The 15,814-nt window shown below is 52.7% G+C and overlaps 1 protein-coding gene across 6 annotated transcripts in view; it reads left to right on the plus strand.

Moving 5' to 3' along the window:
• The window catches only part of VGLL4 (vestigial like family member 4), a 158,698-nt gene that overhangs the window by 139,857 nt on the left and 3,027 nt on the right, over positions 1-15,814 (plus strand). For all 6 annotated transcript variants that reach the window (XM_044252991.1, XM_044252992.1, XM_044252994.1 and 3 more), the window contains 2 exons: positions 10,238-10,460; positions 15,487-15,610. In XM_044252991.1, the coding sequence (XP_044108926.1) occupies positions 10,238-10,460; positions 15,487-15,610 (347 nt within the window). The remainder of the gene's footprint in view (positions 1-10,237; positions 10,461-15,486; positions 15,611-15,814) is intronic.

Genomic DNA, 15,814 nt, shown 5'->3' on the forward strand with positions numbered 1-15,814 from the left:
GGTACACATGTGGGGCATGTGATTCACCTGAGGGGCGAGCAGGGCTTGCCATGCACGAGGACTCTGGCGTCCCCAGCCCTCAGGTAGGCGCCCACTGTTGGCAGTCATTGCCAACGGGGGCGGCGGGCGTGGGGAGGGTTGAATGAGATGCTCTACAAGTCATGTTCTCGGGTTTTTCCTTGTGTCTCTGCTAATGGTGGGAAACATGTACAGACATTTCTCGTCAAAGAAAACCAATGCCTTATTTGCATGGGGTTGAGCTATTTGGAACCATGGCTTGAGTCTCCCGACTCTCTGTGGCAATTCTGCCCTGCCCGCCAGCATCGCCGGGTGTCTGGCCTCCTGTGGGTGACAGCTCTGGAAAGCTCTTCTTTGTGCAGCAGGTCAGCTCTGTGAACACTGGGGTGGGAGACGGGGGAGGGCGCCCTGTCCAGCCCTGAACTCGCTCAGGGCCTATCTACTCTTCCTTTACACACTGCTCTATCATACCTAGTTGCCCTGCTTCTTGGCCCACCATGAGGAGCAGGGTGACGAGCACGGGCGGTGGCTTCTCCAGGAGTGACTGTAGTCGCTGACCCAAGAATGCAAGCGGCTGAGCCGTCTGAGAGAACTCGGGCCGGGCCTGTCACAGAGGCCTGCTCCTTTGCCTCCGAGAGCCATGTTTATGCTGAAGATCCCGAGTCACCAAGAACGGAAGGAGGTCATAGGATGGTTTAGAGAGGTTTCTAACCAAAATCATTAAGAAATGTATTCTCTTAAGGCTCACATTTGGGTTTTCTCTAGAAGCTTTACTTAAGTGGTTGTGCTGGGTGTGTGCAACCCTATGACTCTGGTGATGTCAGTCAGGTTTTCTGGGTTCCCCAGGGTCTCTTGTGAGATCTGCAGAGTAATTGTGTTCAAGGAGGGACTTGCTATCCACTGGAGTTCCTTCCAGTCTCCTGCAGGAGTTCCCAGAATGCTCATGAGGGCTGATCTGCGGGAGGAATGGAGGGAAGTCTGAAGAATCTTGAAGCCTGGACAGTATGCAGAGATGTCCTTTTACTAATTTAGTGCCTCTCACTCTTGGGAAGACTTTGACTGGAAACCCTTGACTCAATTATAGAGACAGTCCGAGTCCTTAACGGTGGAATTGTCACTTAGATACAAACTTCCTCTTCCACTCCACACTATTTGTGATCTCACCCCCACTCCCTGCCCTAGAGGAAGGGGCTGTTTCTCAAGCCCCTGCAGGCCATTTTGGCAGAAGAGGAAGGGGTTGGTCTGGTTTGAGTCCCTGCCTCACCACCTACCCGCCTGGTGACCTCCAGTGATCACACCACCTCTCAGCTCCTGTTCCTTCCGTGTTCCAAGGGCATGGTGGTGGGCACCCCAGACGGCTTACACAAGCACTGATGCGGGAAGGAGAACAATACCCACAGTTGGCCTGTGGGCTGGAGGGATTGGTTGTCGGTGAGCCTATCAGTGCAGCATGTTGGAACGATCTGGTGGGTCATTCATCCCATCATTTGTCCAAAATGTTACTGAGCCAAAAGGTTTTGGATTATAACTTGGCTGATAGGCTTCTTCCCTCTTGTATGTGGGGGCAGCTGGGGATGCCTTTTCCTGACTTCCTGAATTGCTCTTGGAAGTGAAGTCAGGGGATAGCTTAACCCTCCAGCTTCCCCTGGCACGCCTGGCCTCACACATACTATGTCAACTTGTGTTGTCATTTCCTGGCACTTTTATTAAATATCCCTCCTATTGACAGGCATGGATGGCAAGGTCCAGTGGATCTTGGGAGCCTCTTTGAAAATGAAGCTTTAAGACATTCATGTGTCTGCAGGGGGATGGGGTATGTTAATTACAGATAAAGCAGGAAAAAACATGATTGTGGAGAATAGCTAAAGAAGTATAAAGCAGTGGTGCGGAAAAGCCATGGAAGTTGTACCGGTTCCCCCAGGAACGCCGTGACAAAGTGCTGTGGAGCAGAGGGCTCCGGAGAAGCAGATTGTCGCCCAGTCCTGGAGGCTAGATGGCCCAGATCAGGGTGTCAGCAGGGCCGGTTCCTTCTTGAGCGCTTTGAGTGTCCATCTGTTCTTGCCTCTCTCCTAACTTCTGGTAGCCTCAGGCATTCCTTGGCTTGTAGGTGGCATTCTCCCTGCGTCTTCACATCGTTTCCTGTCTGCCCTTTTATTCAAATTTCCCACGTTTTATAAGGACACCAGTCCTATTGGATTAGGGCCCACCCTCAGGACCTCTTTTTTTTTTTATTTATTTGACAGAGATCACAAGTAGGCAGAGAGTCAGGCAGAGGGAGAGGGGGAGCAGACTCCCCGCTAAGCAGAGAGCCTGACCCGAGGCTTGATCCCAGGACCCTGAGATCATGACCTGAGCTGAAGGCAGAGGCTTAACCTACTGAGCCACCCAGGCGCTCCTCATGACCTCATCTTAACTGGATTATCTGCAAAGACTCCACATGAAATCACATTTATAGTTCCTGGGGGCAAGGACTTCAACATCTTTTGGGGGGAAACACAATTCAACCCATAACAAATGAAAAGCGATTTATAATGGGAAAATGAATGACCAAGAGAGGTATGAAAATATGTTCAACTCCGCTGGTAACTGGAGAAATGCAAGTTAAAACATCAAGGAGGAATGACTGTGCACCACAAAAATGGCAGAAATCCACAGGCAGTCGAAGCCGGACATCGTGGAAGATGCACGTGGCTAGGGCTGGTGACGCATCGCTGGCCGAGGCCGGGCAGAGCGGACGCTATGTCATGATGGGTTTGGCAGCATCTGCTGAAGTCTGGAAGGTGGTGAGCTCGGCAGCCAGTGGTGTGCTTCTAGACATCTACCTGAGCGGTACTCAGAAACCCTGTTCCCAGGCAGAGATGTCAAAGGACAGAAGCACCGTGGGTTATTTATAACGAGGCAAACCAGGGAGATGATCGGGGTGCCTGGTGGTAGAGGGATGGGTAAATACATTATGGTGACTTCCTGTGGAGATGTGAAGTAACCCCACACAGCAGGCGCACGACTGGATCTGTAGGTCAGGGCATGGGTAGAGCCCCAAAACCACGCAGGGAGGAGAGCATATGGTTGTGAGGCAGTACGGACAGTGTGAGACCGTAATGTACATTTAGAATGGGCTGGCTACATAGTACTTACAGACAGACTCCTCTGTGGTGCGAGTTCCTGAGCACAGATAGGAAGACGCCCCTAATACAGCACAGCGGTGCATCTAGGGCTGAAGAAGGGGAATGAGCTGGGGCCGGGGAGCACGAAGGAAGGCCCTCAGCCGTGTCTCCCATGTTCTGCTGCATCGACTGCTGCCAGCATTTCCCATAAGAGGAAAGAAAATGTCAGAAGCACATACCGTATGGGATTTCATTTGTCAGTCCTGGGTGGTAGGTACATAGGTCGTTGTCGTTTCCTCTGCTGCACTCCCTCTCTCTTGAGAGGGAAAGGTGCAAAGGAAAGGCTTTGGAGCCAGTCACATAGAAATTAGAATCCTTGTACTGTATTGGTTTTGCAACTTTAGAACTGCCTAACCTTTCTGAACCTCAGTTTACTCCTCTATAAAATGGGGATGATACTTTACATTGTAGTGAGGGGTTTAGTGACAATAAGGGCTAGAATATGATCTGGCATGTAGCACTCAATAAGTGATAGTTCATGATAATAAAGATAATAAAGGTAAATAGAGCGATTCCCTGATTTTAAACGCATTATATTTTTGGACACTACTTTCTAAGGGCAACATACCAGTGGTATACGCTCCTCAGTGGGACTGTAGGGCACACACGTCCTACAGTGTGCTTTTTGAAAGCTGAACTAGCAGAAGAGGGATGCTACCTTTGTGGGGAGCTCACAGGGAAGCCGGTTATGTGGGTGGATAGATGTGGCAACGGTGTAATTCACCAACTGCAGTGCCCTTCCCACGCAGATTGGACCTTGGATGGTGCTAGGGCTCTGGCTTTTGTCTTGATTGTTAAGCAATGATAATTTCATTTGCAACACAGTGTCTCCCCACAGTTAAAGTCAAAGGCAGTTTCTGTCCCCTTTCCGCTGCCAAGCAGGATGTGCTTATGATTAAAGCAGAGGTCCCAGATTATTCTGTGTCTTTGGGGCACTGTGAATGCCAGTATTTCCCAGCTTTTCCTGCCTGTGACACACAGCTCATCATCCTGAATCCAGGAGGGGACCTCTGCCTTCCCTCTGCCGCACAGCGTCCTGGTGGTGTCACAACCCCTCTGCTTCCTGTCTGTAGTTGGTACCAAGGAGTGACAGGCTTGACAGAGTGTCTTGGGGACACATCCGATGCCCTCTTGCTTGTCAGGAAGCTGTGATTATTACCCTGCTCACTAGGAGAAAGTGGGGTGGTGTGTGTCGGCCTAGGAGACAGTTGGGGGGCAGGAGGACAAAAATTGGGGAAAGTAGTTACAGGGAGAAGACATTTCATTACTGTTTATTCTCAGTATTTAAAAGCTCCCTAAATTCTGCTTGTTCAGAAAGTTTCTCTTGCTGGGAATTGCCGCTGAAATTTCCTTAATCCCTCTTTCATTCACCACAGATGCTCTTCTCTGGAGGCATGCATAACGTAGGTACTTCAGTAATTCCCTTGTTCAGTGAAGAGGGAAACGTCCACCATGTGCCTGGCCCTGCGCAGGCCTCTGGGGAGAGGGCAGAGCACGAGGGATGCAGGGCCCTCGTCAGTGCCCTTGGAGCTGGCTGACTGCAAGGCAAGGCGACACAGTGGAGGGCTGGTCCCCTCATGGGTGTCCACTGTTCCCTCTATCCATGCAGTCCAGAGGCCAGGGAAGGCCTCCGAGAAGCTTGGGCAGAGCAGGCGGTAGAGAAGGACTCTTACAAGGGCCTGGGGGGACAATGGAGGAGCAGTTGGTATGTCTGGCTGATGCCTTGCCTCTCCCTCCATTCTTGGCTAAGTGTTTATCTTCAGCATCTTGCTCCTCTTTTCCGTAAAACTGGGGCAGCACCACCCACCCCATCATAAACACGAGGAACTCAGTAAGTAATGGCTGTTTGATGCTTTTGGCTTTTTAAAAAAAAATCATTATTATTTTTAATCCTGGTAAAGCATATTTATCATACCATGTACCATTCTAGCCATTTTTTAATAAAGTTTATTTTGTTTTTTTAATAATCTCTACACCCAAGGGCCTCGAACTCAATACCCTGAGATAAAGAGTCACACACTACTGTCTGAGCCAACCAGACATCACTGTAGCCATTCTTAAGTGTTCCATTCAGTGGCATTAAGTATGTTGTCTGAGGAAGCTTTTTAAAATTGAAGATGCTTTCCTGACTTTATTGTTGTTTTTACTGAAGATTTTCTTTGAGAGAGAGCATGGGTGTGCACTTGTGCAGGTGAGCTCCTGCTGAGCAAGGAGCCTGATGTGGGGCTCAATCCCAGGATCCTGGGATCATGACCTGAGCTTAAGGCATACGCTTAACCGACTGAGCCATCCAGGTGCCCCCTGACTTTATTATTATTGGTGCTGGGCCATAAAGGTCTGTTACTGTCCTGTAGGTTTCCCAGAGGGCAACTGCTCCAGGAAGGAGTGAAGTGGAAGCGGAAGGACTGCACTAGGGGGAGGGCTGGGTCTTGGCTGTGACCCTCCTCTCATGGCCCCTGCTCCCCAGGGCCTCACCACTGCTCGGGCTCCTTTCTGCTTTGAACCTCTGTTGTCGTGCACCATGGAGGAGGCCATGGCAGGCCTTTGGTTTGCTCCTGCAGGGGCTGGCTGGGCCCTGCCTCATTCACCTGGGCTGAGAGACCCGCAGCCATGGCGGCCCCCTGGGTCCCAGAATATGCCCTTGAAAGCACCAACTAAAATGTCTTTTACCCATTGCCTCTCCCCTGCTAGAAGAATTCAGGCTTGTGTTGGTTTATTTAATAGCCATCGGTAGTTCATGGAATTCAGCTAAGGCCCCAGAATGTCAAGTGATCCTTTTCAAGGGTTTGGTTTCAACTTCGAGCTCCTGCTTGTCTAAGGGCAGGAAACCTCATTCTAATGAGAACACAGATGCACACAGCGCCCTTTCTGCGTGTGGTGGAGGGATTCTTTTGCCATCTCACTGCACTTTTCCCCAGACCCAGTGGACACTTGGCTTCTTAACTCAGAGAGGGCAGAGAGGCATACTCTGTCCATTCCCTGGAACACTTGGTCCTGGAAGAACGCGGAATAGACATCTGCCTTTTTACCACCTCTCCATGTTTGTCCCCCTTTCTGCTTCCTCTCCTTGAACATTGGCAGTGGGGGGCTGCCCCAGGGGGAGTGCATGTTCCCAGCGAGAGGCCAGCGTGCTGCGGAGTCAGCTGCCTGGCCTCGGTGGGGGCGAGGCACCTGGGAGGCCCCTGGGCCCCGACGGGCCTGCAGTTGGTTTTTCACGAGCAGACTTTGCCTTTGACTAGAACGGGGGCGACTTGGATCTCCCGGGCGGAAAGCGTGTGGTCTGTCTGCTGTCAGTGAGAGCACATGATTCTCTGGGAAGCTGGGGAGCCTGGGCTATGATTCACTGGAGGAGGGGGGAAACGTGGAAAACAATGTCGGTCTTTAAGCTCTAGGAACCAGGAAAATGAGCTGGAAATGTGAGTAATGTATAATTTTGCTAAAATTGAACACCAAGTTCTTCAGACATTTTCTCTTTGTGTTTATCAGTGTCTTGCCTGATCCGTGACGCCCGACTGTGTCATGCTTGCAGTTGACTGTTTTTTGGGTTAACCTCCCCAAAGTTCTCTTCTCCCAATCCTGGGGGCAGGATGGGTGCAGAGCAGGTCTTCGGGGGTGCAGGTTGTGGGTATGGCCCTGGCCTGTCTTGCTGTCTGCCCTGTTAGCTGGATGCCTTTCGACCATTCCCTGCTGCCTTGGGGCGTCCTTCTCCCCTGGGATGTGGCTTATTAGTCCCCAGGCCTTGTCGTCTGGCCATCCCGAGGCTTGATGGGTTGATACCTGTCACTGTACTTGGCTGACACTGAAGGGCCCCAGGATGTCAGATTTGGGGGATGCAGGCTGCCCTCTGTCTGCACTGGGGACTTTGACATTGGATGGAGATAGGTGCTGCCTGAGCTTGAAACTGCTCCTTGCTGTCAGCCCTGGGCGGCTCTGTCCTCTGACTCTCCAGCATTCTGCCTCCCCTCGGGGCCCGGGGCCCTGCTGGCACTGCGGGGCTGTAGCTGCCCCTTGGGAGCCCACGCCTGGCCTGCCGGCTCACCAACCTGCAAGAAGGTGAGGTCGTGTCTTCCTTTCTATAGCCTTCACAGAATAGGGGCTCCGTTAACATTGCTTGAGAAGCTGGGAGTCCGAATCGGACAGAGGTGGATTGGGACTAAGAAGGCCACCGGTCCGTGCCCTGAGCTCCTGCTGTTCATTCAGTGGCCTCCAGGAACGTTGTTTTGGTGGGTGGGGAGCAGGGAGAAGATTGTGTCAAGGAAGCAGTTTATGGATCCGTCAAATATTGTATTTTATCCAAATTGAGAAGAAAACCTGATACTGAGGATGAGTATTGTGATGATGTTGTCTTTTCCTAGTCTGAGAAAATGTATATTTAGCAACAAACACCCATCTGGAGAAAGTCCTGTCGATCCTGAGTGGGACAGGCTGGTGGGCTGGCTGCAGGGACTTACTTCCTCAGCGGGACTGCCTGATGCCAGCTACGTGCTTCTGCAGCCCTTGTGGCCCTCCCTGGAAAAGCCTGTCGTGTCTTCTGAATCGTCAGAGGAAGATGGGATGACGAACGGGCTGGTTTCAAAATTAAGGTTTTTTGTATTTGTTTGGTACTGTAGTTCTTTGAAAATGGCTGGGGTTGCCGGTGGCTGTGTGCAGTGTAGCATTAAACTGTGTGACCAGGACATACTCTTGCATGACTGTCTTAATAGGCTGACAGTGTACTCTCTAATTGCTTTTAAGTCATTCTGTATAGTCAACCAGAGGGTAAGAGGGAGAAAAACCACCCATAAATTAAACACTGTGCCTTCTGCAGTGAATTACCCTACCTTAGAGCTGATGTGGTCCCACCATGTCCCCTGCTCACTTGCACTGGGCTAGCATGATTGTTGGTGTCTGTCTTCTGTTCAGTCCTTGCTGAAAACCCTTGGAGGGATATTCTGCTGTGACCACAGGTAGATGAGGATGCTGGGCTCCCTGGCTTGCCCGAGAGATGATGTGTAGGACCAAAGCTTGGTGCTTACAGAGCTCGCCACGTCTTGTACTCTTTCTCCTTCGCCCCCACGGGCATATTGATCCAAGCTTGTCCCACGTCCATAGGGTGTCAACACCCCTGTAGCTGGCTCCTCAGCCCTCACTTCCCGATTCTGCTTGTCCTTGGTTCCATTACCACAGTGCCTGCCTTTCCTTCCCGGTCACCTGCGTGCTGCTTCTCTGTGTTCACTCGTGCTCTCTGTGGGCCTGCCGCACAGGGCAGCATGCTGGGCGGGGAAGGTACCACAAGGTGCAACAGGGCTTGGTGTGTCCGCAGAAGCCCCCAGGGAGGTTGGGGGGCAGTGCATAGATGAAGACGTTGCTAATGGTGTGTTGGGTTTTTTATGAAAGGTATGCACGGGGCATTTAGGGATTGAGAACAGAGCAGCTGAGGAAGGTCAGCGGGCACGGTCAGCAGTGAGTGGTGTATTTGTGTGTCGGGGGTCACACAGTTAGAGGCCGAAAGTGGCACATCTTACTTGAGGAATGGCAGGAAGTTGGTTGTAACTGCAGAGCACCATGGTTGGGGGCACGACAATAGAAAAATAGTCGGGACCAGAGTGGGAAAGGCCTCGAAGGGGTGCTGAGCTACTGAGATTTGTAACTCAGGGTGGGATGTGGGCTGATCTGCTTTATAAAAAGGTCATGCTGGAGATACTCAAGAAATGTGGGGCATGTGAATCAGGCTGGCCAGTTGTCTGAGTGTCTGTAGCTTGGGTGTGCTGTGACACTCTATGTAATTGTCCAAGATGTCACCATCGGGGGGAACAGGGCAAAGGGCACATGGGATCGCTCTGTCTTATTTCCTACAAATGCACGTGAGCCTACGACAAGAAGGCATGCCTGTCACACACAGGCACCTACCCGTGTGTATAAAATTCCAACTGACCTCTTTTCTTATTCAGGCAGAGAGGCAGGCTGTGACTTTTGCTTTCTTTGGTTTTCTTAGTGTGTGAGCCTAGGCTTCTCTGCTATAAAACATTGTGCACGGAGGCAAGAGGATGGTTGCTTGTGGACTCTGAGAATAATTTGCATTCCTTAAAGAAAAGTCACTGAAATTTTTATCTGCCACATTTCTAGTTAAAAGACTTCTCATTTGTTCTGAGAATAAGATTGTGCCGGCAGCTGAGAACATGGTAGATGGCAGGGGCTGAGACCCGAGGCAGAAAGAACCCCTGCAGAACGGGGCAGGAGGGAGCTGGGCCGACCCGGTGTTCCTGGGCTTTGATCCGCTGTGCCTGGCCAGTCATTGTCTGACAGATGCCGCACAGGATGCTGCCTTGAGCCGCAGTCGCTCAGGTTGTGAGGAGGGTTGGTGTCGGCAGCCCGTCCATGTTCACACGGCACCTGCTGGGTGCTACACGTGTGGCCGAGGTCTCTGGGACTCTGCTGAAGCCGACTGCCGTGGCTGGTGTGTTCTGGGCGGTAGAGCTGCACACAGGGAGCCATGGCAGACACCACCCCTTACCAGCCACACGCCCCTGCCCCCCAGTCTCGGTTCTGTCCTCTGGAGAGTAGAACGCTGTGGCGTCTCCTTGGTGCTGTTGGGAGGACCTAGAGAGCTCCTGCTGGGGGAGGCCCAGAACAGGATCCACCCTGTAGGAGGTGTCTGGTGACTGCATCGTCATCCTCTTCATCCTTTTGAATGGCAGATCCTTATCTAACCAAGCTGGCATCAGGTGCATAGGCTGGTTCTCCAGGCTCTGAGCACGAAGAGTTTCTCATACAAGGGCTCTGATAGGCGCAGCCATGCATGGGGCGGCATGCGGAGCAGAGGGGTACCATCTTCATTTGGATGGCCCTGCAGAGCCGACTTCAGACCCTGGTTTAGTGCTGGGGCTCCTCAGCTTCCTGGTGAGATGTTTGACCTGAGCCTCAGGAAACGGAAATGATGATAAATATTTATCCCCAGCACGGAGCAGAATTCAATGAAATAATGAGCTTGTAGCACCTGGCACAGGGCTGGCGTCCCATTTGCCATTCAGGGGATGCCAGGTATTCCCATCTGAGTGCTCTCTCCTGTCTTTCAGGAACAAGACTGCCAATGGAGACTGCCGAAAAGACCCCCGGGAACGGAGCCGCAGCCCCATCGAGCGTGCCGTGGCCCCCACCATGAGCCTGCACGGCAACCACCTGTACACGTCCCTCCCCAGCCTCAGCATGGAGCAGCCCCTCGCTCTGACCAAGAACAGCATGGACGCCAGCAGGCCGGCTGGCATCTCGCCCACGCTGACCCCAGTGGAGCGGCAGCAGGTATGCCTCTGGCCATAGGGTTCCCGTTGGTGGCTGACCAGGCGGAGCGTGCAGGATGGAGGGCCAGGAGGGAGGTGGCAGGAGAGGTGGTGCTTACCCTCGGTTCTGTGCTTAGAAAGAAGAGTGGCAGCAGCACGGATCCTTTTACCAAATGCTGCCTTGTGTTTAATTCCCACTGAGACCTGCCTGGGCCTGACCTCCCAGGACTGACAGTCTTGGACAAGACGTTTAACATCTCTGGGGCTTAGTGTCTTTGCACAAGGCAGGGTCGGTTCAGGTTTTCAGTAGTCTTCCTCGGGAATCCTGTTTCTAGGAGGATCAAGGAAAATCCTGCATTTACCTATTATAACCTCACACAAAGTTAAATGTCAGGTTCTTTTACGTTGGGTTGGAATCCTCTACAGTCAGTGGTTAAAGCGGTTCTTAGCTCCTGCTGGTGAGAAAACTCTCATTGGCAGATAGGGTTGTTTTTTATTAAAGGAAAATAAGGAAATTAATTATTACTTAATGAACACAGTTTGCTTGATTAAAAAAAACAATATTTCAAAATTGGGGCTCCTGGGGAAATCCTTTGCATCGAGGTTTGGAATTCCTGCACAAGCCATGGTGTTTCTCTGTGAACCTCTGGGGCCTGTGGCCCAATACATCCCCGGTTGGTGTTTGCTGAAAACTGACGGGCAGTGAATGAGGCAGGTGCCATGTCCTGAGGAGATGCTGGGCGCAGCTGGAGACTCTGCTGCTGAGCGTGCCACGGCTTCCCTGCAGCACCCCACCATGCACGACAGCATCCGTGCCTGCCCCAGCTGTGCTTAGGCCCGGCCAGCACTGCCCGGCGCCTGTCGCTGATCCAGTCTGTCGTTGGGACAGATGGTACTGGTGCCTGGGAATCCCAGCAAGGCTAACATCTCAATTCCTTTGTTTCATTCGTTCATTTAACAAAACTTGGTAGGTGCCTACTGTGTGCAAGGGGAGGATGTAGAAGCTGGTCAAGTAAGCTAGAGGCGCTGACCGTTTCAGTCTCGACAAGTCTGGTTATCAAGTGACTGTAGTACTTCAGCTACTAATGTGGCAGCAGATGGCCGCTTACTCTGATAGCAGCTCGGGCCGACTTCTCCCTGCACTCACGGATTGCACTTACTAGTGTGGACTGTGCCCCGGGGCTTCGCAAAGCCCTGGAGACACAGAGACACGCATGTAGAATACAGGTCCAGCCTGGAAGGAGCTTGCAGTCCGGTCAGGGAGGTGGGTGTGTGCAGAGGGGGCTGCACTCGGACCACAGGAGAGGTGGTTTAAGTATTAGAGACTTGGTTTCTAGGATCAGGAAACTGAGCCCTCTGGCTGTGGCCAGTGCCGTAGAGAGTCCCTTGATGTGTGTGTGTGTGTGTGTGTAGGGGGTGGGACTCCATGGGGAAGTTCAGCCTCTAAGCCCATGACTTGGGTAAGAAGCTCCCCAGAACCCCTGGAACTGTCTCTGCCCAGAACAGCTATGTCTGAAGCTTTGGAACGGGTTTCTGTGATTTTTGAGGGTCTTCTGGTTGCTTCTGGTCATATTTGCTGTGTGAGAAGTGTGCCGCTGGACGGAGTGACCTGGCTCTTTTAACCAGGGTCTCCCCGATCCGTCTATAAAGTGTGCCTGGCTGCCCAGTCCAGCAAGAGGGTCCCTGACCCGTCAGATGAGCTGTGGGGCTGTTGAACGTGTTTTCTGGGACTGAGAACCTGAAATCTTGGGTGATTCCTGGCTGGAAAACAAAGCCAGTGGCCGTAGAATAAGTTCACAGCTCTCCTGGGTATAGTGGCTTTGGCTTTCCTGACATGGTGGCCCAGACCTAAACTTTAATTCAAGGTTGGGGTTGGTGGTGAAGCAGAGGTTATCAGCTTGCGCCCCCCACCCCCCGTGGCTGCGGGTCAGCATGTGTTTTGTGCACCTGGTGACCATTCATCGAGCTCCTTCCTATGCCAGCATGGTGTGGCCTGGATGGTCACTGGGGCCTGAGCTTTCTCTTGGATGGTTCCTGAGTTCTGTGCCAGGCCCTGTGTTGGCCACACAGCAGTGGGCAGCTTGGCAGCATCCGCCCCTGTCCGGGGTTGGGTTTTATTTGTGAGCTGTCAGGGTGGCTCCATTGGGGAAGGGGGCCTGCCACTGCGCAGTTCGGAGCCAGGGCAGTGACGCGGACAGGGCTTCCTGGAGCAACGACATGGCTCTGGGTGGCGGGCAGGCAGTGGAAGCCTGCCTCTCTTGGCTGGAAACTGTGACTCAGATCTCTGGGAACTGGGATAGGAAAGTTCCCAGAGAGGCATGTGTGGAGAGCCTGCTGAAAGTGTCACCCCACTGCATGTTTCTGTAATGGCGGCTCAGAGAGGAGAGTGTGGCCTCAAGAAAGCTGCAGAAGAGCCCACGAGAATGGGCAAATGAGGAGACGCAGGCTAAAGTTACATATGAACAAGCCCCCGGGGACAGTGAATAGTAGGATGGTTCTCTTCTGGATGCTCTCCCCCGAGGGCAGCCCGGCTCTGGGCACAGCCAGAGCGGGTGGGGCGAGGGCTGAGGGAGTGTGAGTGACCGTCTGGGCCTGGCCCTGCCTCAGGGTGGCTGGGGAAGCTCCAGCAGGTTACTCATTTCTGGCCTCCGTTTTCCCCATCTGGAAAACGAGGGTGTGTAGGGAGGAGTTTGGTCACGGGACCTCACTGCACTCAGCATCTGGAGGCAGAGGCCTGTTCCAGGTGGGTGTGTGGTGCCGAAGCCCTGGCCTGCACTCAGCCAGAGGCCTGCACTCCTTCATCTCCAGCCGGGAGGGGTCCTGGAGATAATCTGCTGCTACTAGGAATGAGATTGGAATGTCTTCTTGGTGGCCACGTGTTCACTGGTGGTTTTGTCTTGCTGGGCCCTGCTCAGGGGCCACCTTCTGCTCTAGAGTGGCTATCATAAAAGCTGGACATTGACTTGATTCTTATTAGCTTTATTCGGAGCTTCCCCAAATTTGTTCTCCTATACTTTACCTTTCTTCCCCTTCCATGACCCCTTCCCCAAAACATGACCCCACTTGGTGACATTTGCGTCAGCCAGGACTCTGGTTGCAAGGAACAAAAACCAGCCTGAGCTGACGTAAGCACAAAAGGAAGGGAGTTTTATTGGGAGGACCTGCGGCGTCTCCTGGAGCCCAGGGTCATGGGTATGGCAGGATCAGGAAGGAAGGGCCAGCCCTTGCCTCTGAGAGCTGGTGAGGAAGCCACATTCTCCCTCCCTGGCTCTGTGCTGGTCCAGTCTCCACATTCTCTTCTCTTTTTTTTTTTTTTTTTTCTCTCTCTCTCTGCTTAACCTGCACAGCCATTCTCGTATGACCATCCCATGACTTCTGAGGTCAACCTGAATCTCTTACTTAGTCTGGCTTAGTAGTTGGCCCCAAGCCTAGGTTAGATTTCCAGCGTGGCCAGTGGGGCAAGGTCACTTATGGACATGGCTGCCTCAGCCCTGTCTCATGGATGGAGGGCACATTCTACGAGAGGGGAAACCAGGGAGATCACAGGCTCAGGGTTAAAAAGAATCTTCAGAAGGTGGACTTCAGGCTGCAGGCTACCCTCCAGGGACAGTAAGACCAGCCCCTGCAGGGCAGGGCTCCTGCCACCAAGGCTTGGCCCCAAACTCTCACCTCAGGCGGTCCTCCAATGCCCTCTTCAGCTGCCACTCTTCCTGTCTCATACATGGAGAAACGGAGGGGAAGAGGGTGAAGGTTGCTGTCAGATGAAGGGGGAGTGGACCTGGACTCAAAGTCATGTTCTGTCTGCACCACTTTTGTCCGTGCTGCGATGGCTCAGACTCCATGCCTGTGGCTGATGTGTTGAGGTAGCATTGAAACTTCCATTTTTCCTTTCCATGCTGCTGCCGAGCCATGCCTTCCCCCATCTTGGATGTGAGTAATTTTGTGTTAGACTCAAGCACGTCCTGGCCCATCCTTACAGGTCCAGATCTTTATCACAGAACATGTTTTTCACTCCTGTTCATTTCCCATCGTGGGAAGGTTTGCTGTGCAAGCCTTTTTGTCTTTACCCTGGCTTCTGATTGAACTCTTCAAAGGCCGGGGGTAGAGAAGCCCTGATGGCTCTCTGAGGGGCCCTTCCATCAGCTCCCCTCTACTTTTTTTGGAACTTGGGGCATGTCCTCTTCTATCTTGTCTTCAGTACTGTCAGGAGAGGTCTTTCCTGGATGGAACCTGAGGAAGCTGATTCACAAATATTTTCTGTCCTGGATACTGTGCCAAGGTCTGGGGCTCCAGAAACGCTTCCTGGTTGTTGCTCTGAAGTGTGCGTGGGCTAGAGGAGCCAGGTGCTGGGGTCTTCCTGGTGCATTTGGAAGGCATGATTGACTTGCTAAATGGGGAGGTGGTCGTGGGGAAGGAGAGAATGTCTGTAGAGCAATTTGGACTGGGGGTGGGGTGCATTTAAATTCATACTTGGATGGACTTCGTGCATTTCCGTCTCCATCAGGATTTGTGTGGTCATAATAGAAACCAACTTGAGCTGTCTTTAGTTTAAGCAAAAACTGGGAGTATGTTGGGAGGGTACCGGGAGGGTTCCTAGAAGCCCTTGGGCTATAGGGCACACGCTGAGAAGGGCAGGGACTGGGTTGCCCCGGGGACTTGATGGCAGGAGCTGTGGAGGCTTCTCACACACCCACAGAGGCCCACTCACTCTGATTTTGCTGTAGCTTAGCAAGTTCACGTGGTTTTGCAGTTGGAGGTGGCAGACAGGCCGGCCTTGCCTTTGCCTCTTGTCAGGAGGGGCTGTAGGACAGGCTTACCTCAGAGTAGCCTTGCCCAGAGGACAGGGACCTGATGGCGCAGAGGACAGTGGCCCTTGGCTCCTTGCAGGCAGGATGAGTGCTCTCGGTGGTGATAGAGGGACAGAGACTTGTTCTGCGTCCCAGCTGTGGCAAGTGTATAAGGACTGGGGTCATCAGCAGGGCTGAGCACCACTGCTCCTTATCTGACCTCCCAAGCCAGAGCTGACAGCAGCCTCCTCTTCTCCCCAGAACCGGCCTTCGGTGATCACGTGCGCCTCGGCCAGCACCCGCAACTGCAACCTCTCCCACTGCCCCATTGCGCACAGCGGCTGTGTCGCGGCGGGGCCAGCCAGCTACCGGAGGGCCCCGAGCTGTAAGTCACCCTGCACGTGGGGCGGCTGGGGTGGGGGCTCGGGCTTCCTCCTTGGACAGGATTCAAGTGGAGTGTTTGCATTCCTTCTACATTGCTGTGGACAGAACAAGTGGCCTCTGGAGCTTGTATTTTTATTGAGGTTGAAAAAGTGTTTTGTGTTGGGGTTTTTGTTTGTTTGTTTGTTTGTTTGTTTTGTTTTGAGCA

This window comes from Neovison vison, chromosome 6 (assembly GCF_020171115.1).
Source record: "Neovison vison isolate M4711 chromosome 6, ASM_NN_V1, whole genome shotgun sequence".
In the NCBI taxonomy this organism is placed as follows: domain Eukaryota; kingdom Metazoa; phylum Chordata; class Mammalia; order Carnivora; family Mustelidae; genus Neogale; species Neogale vison.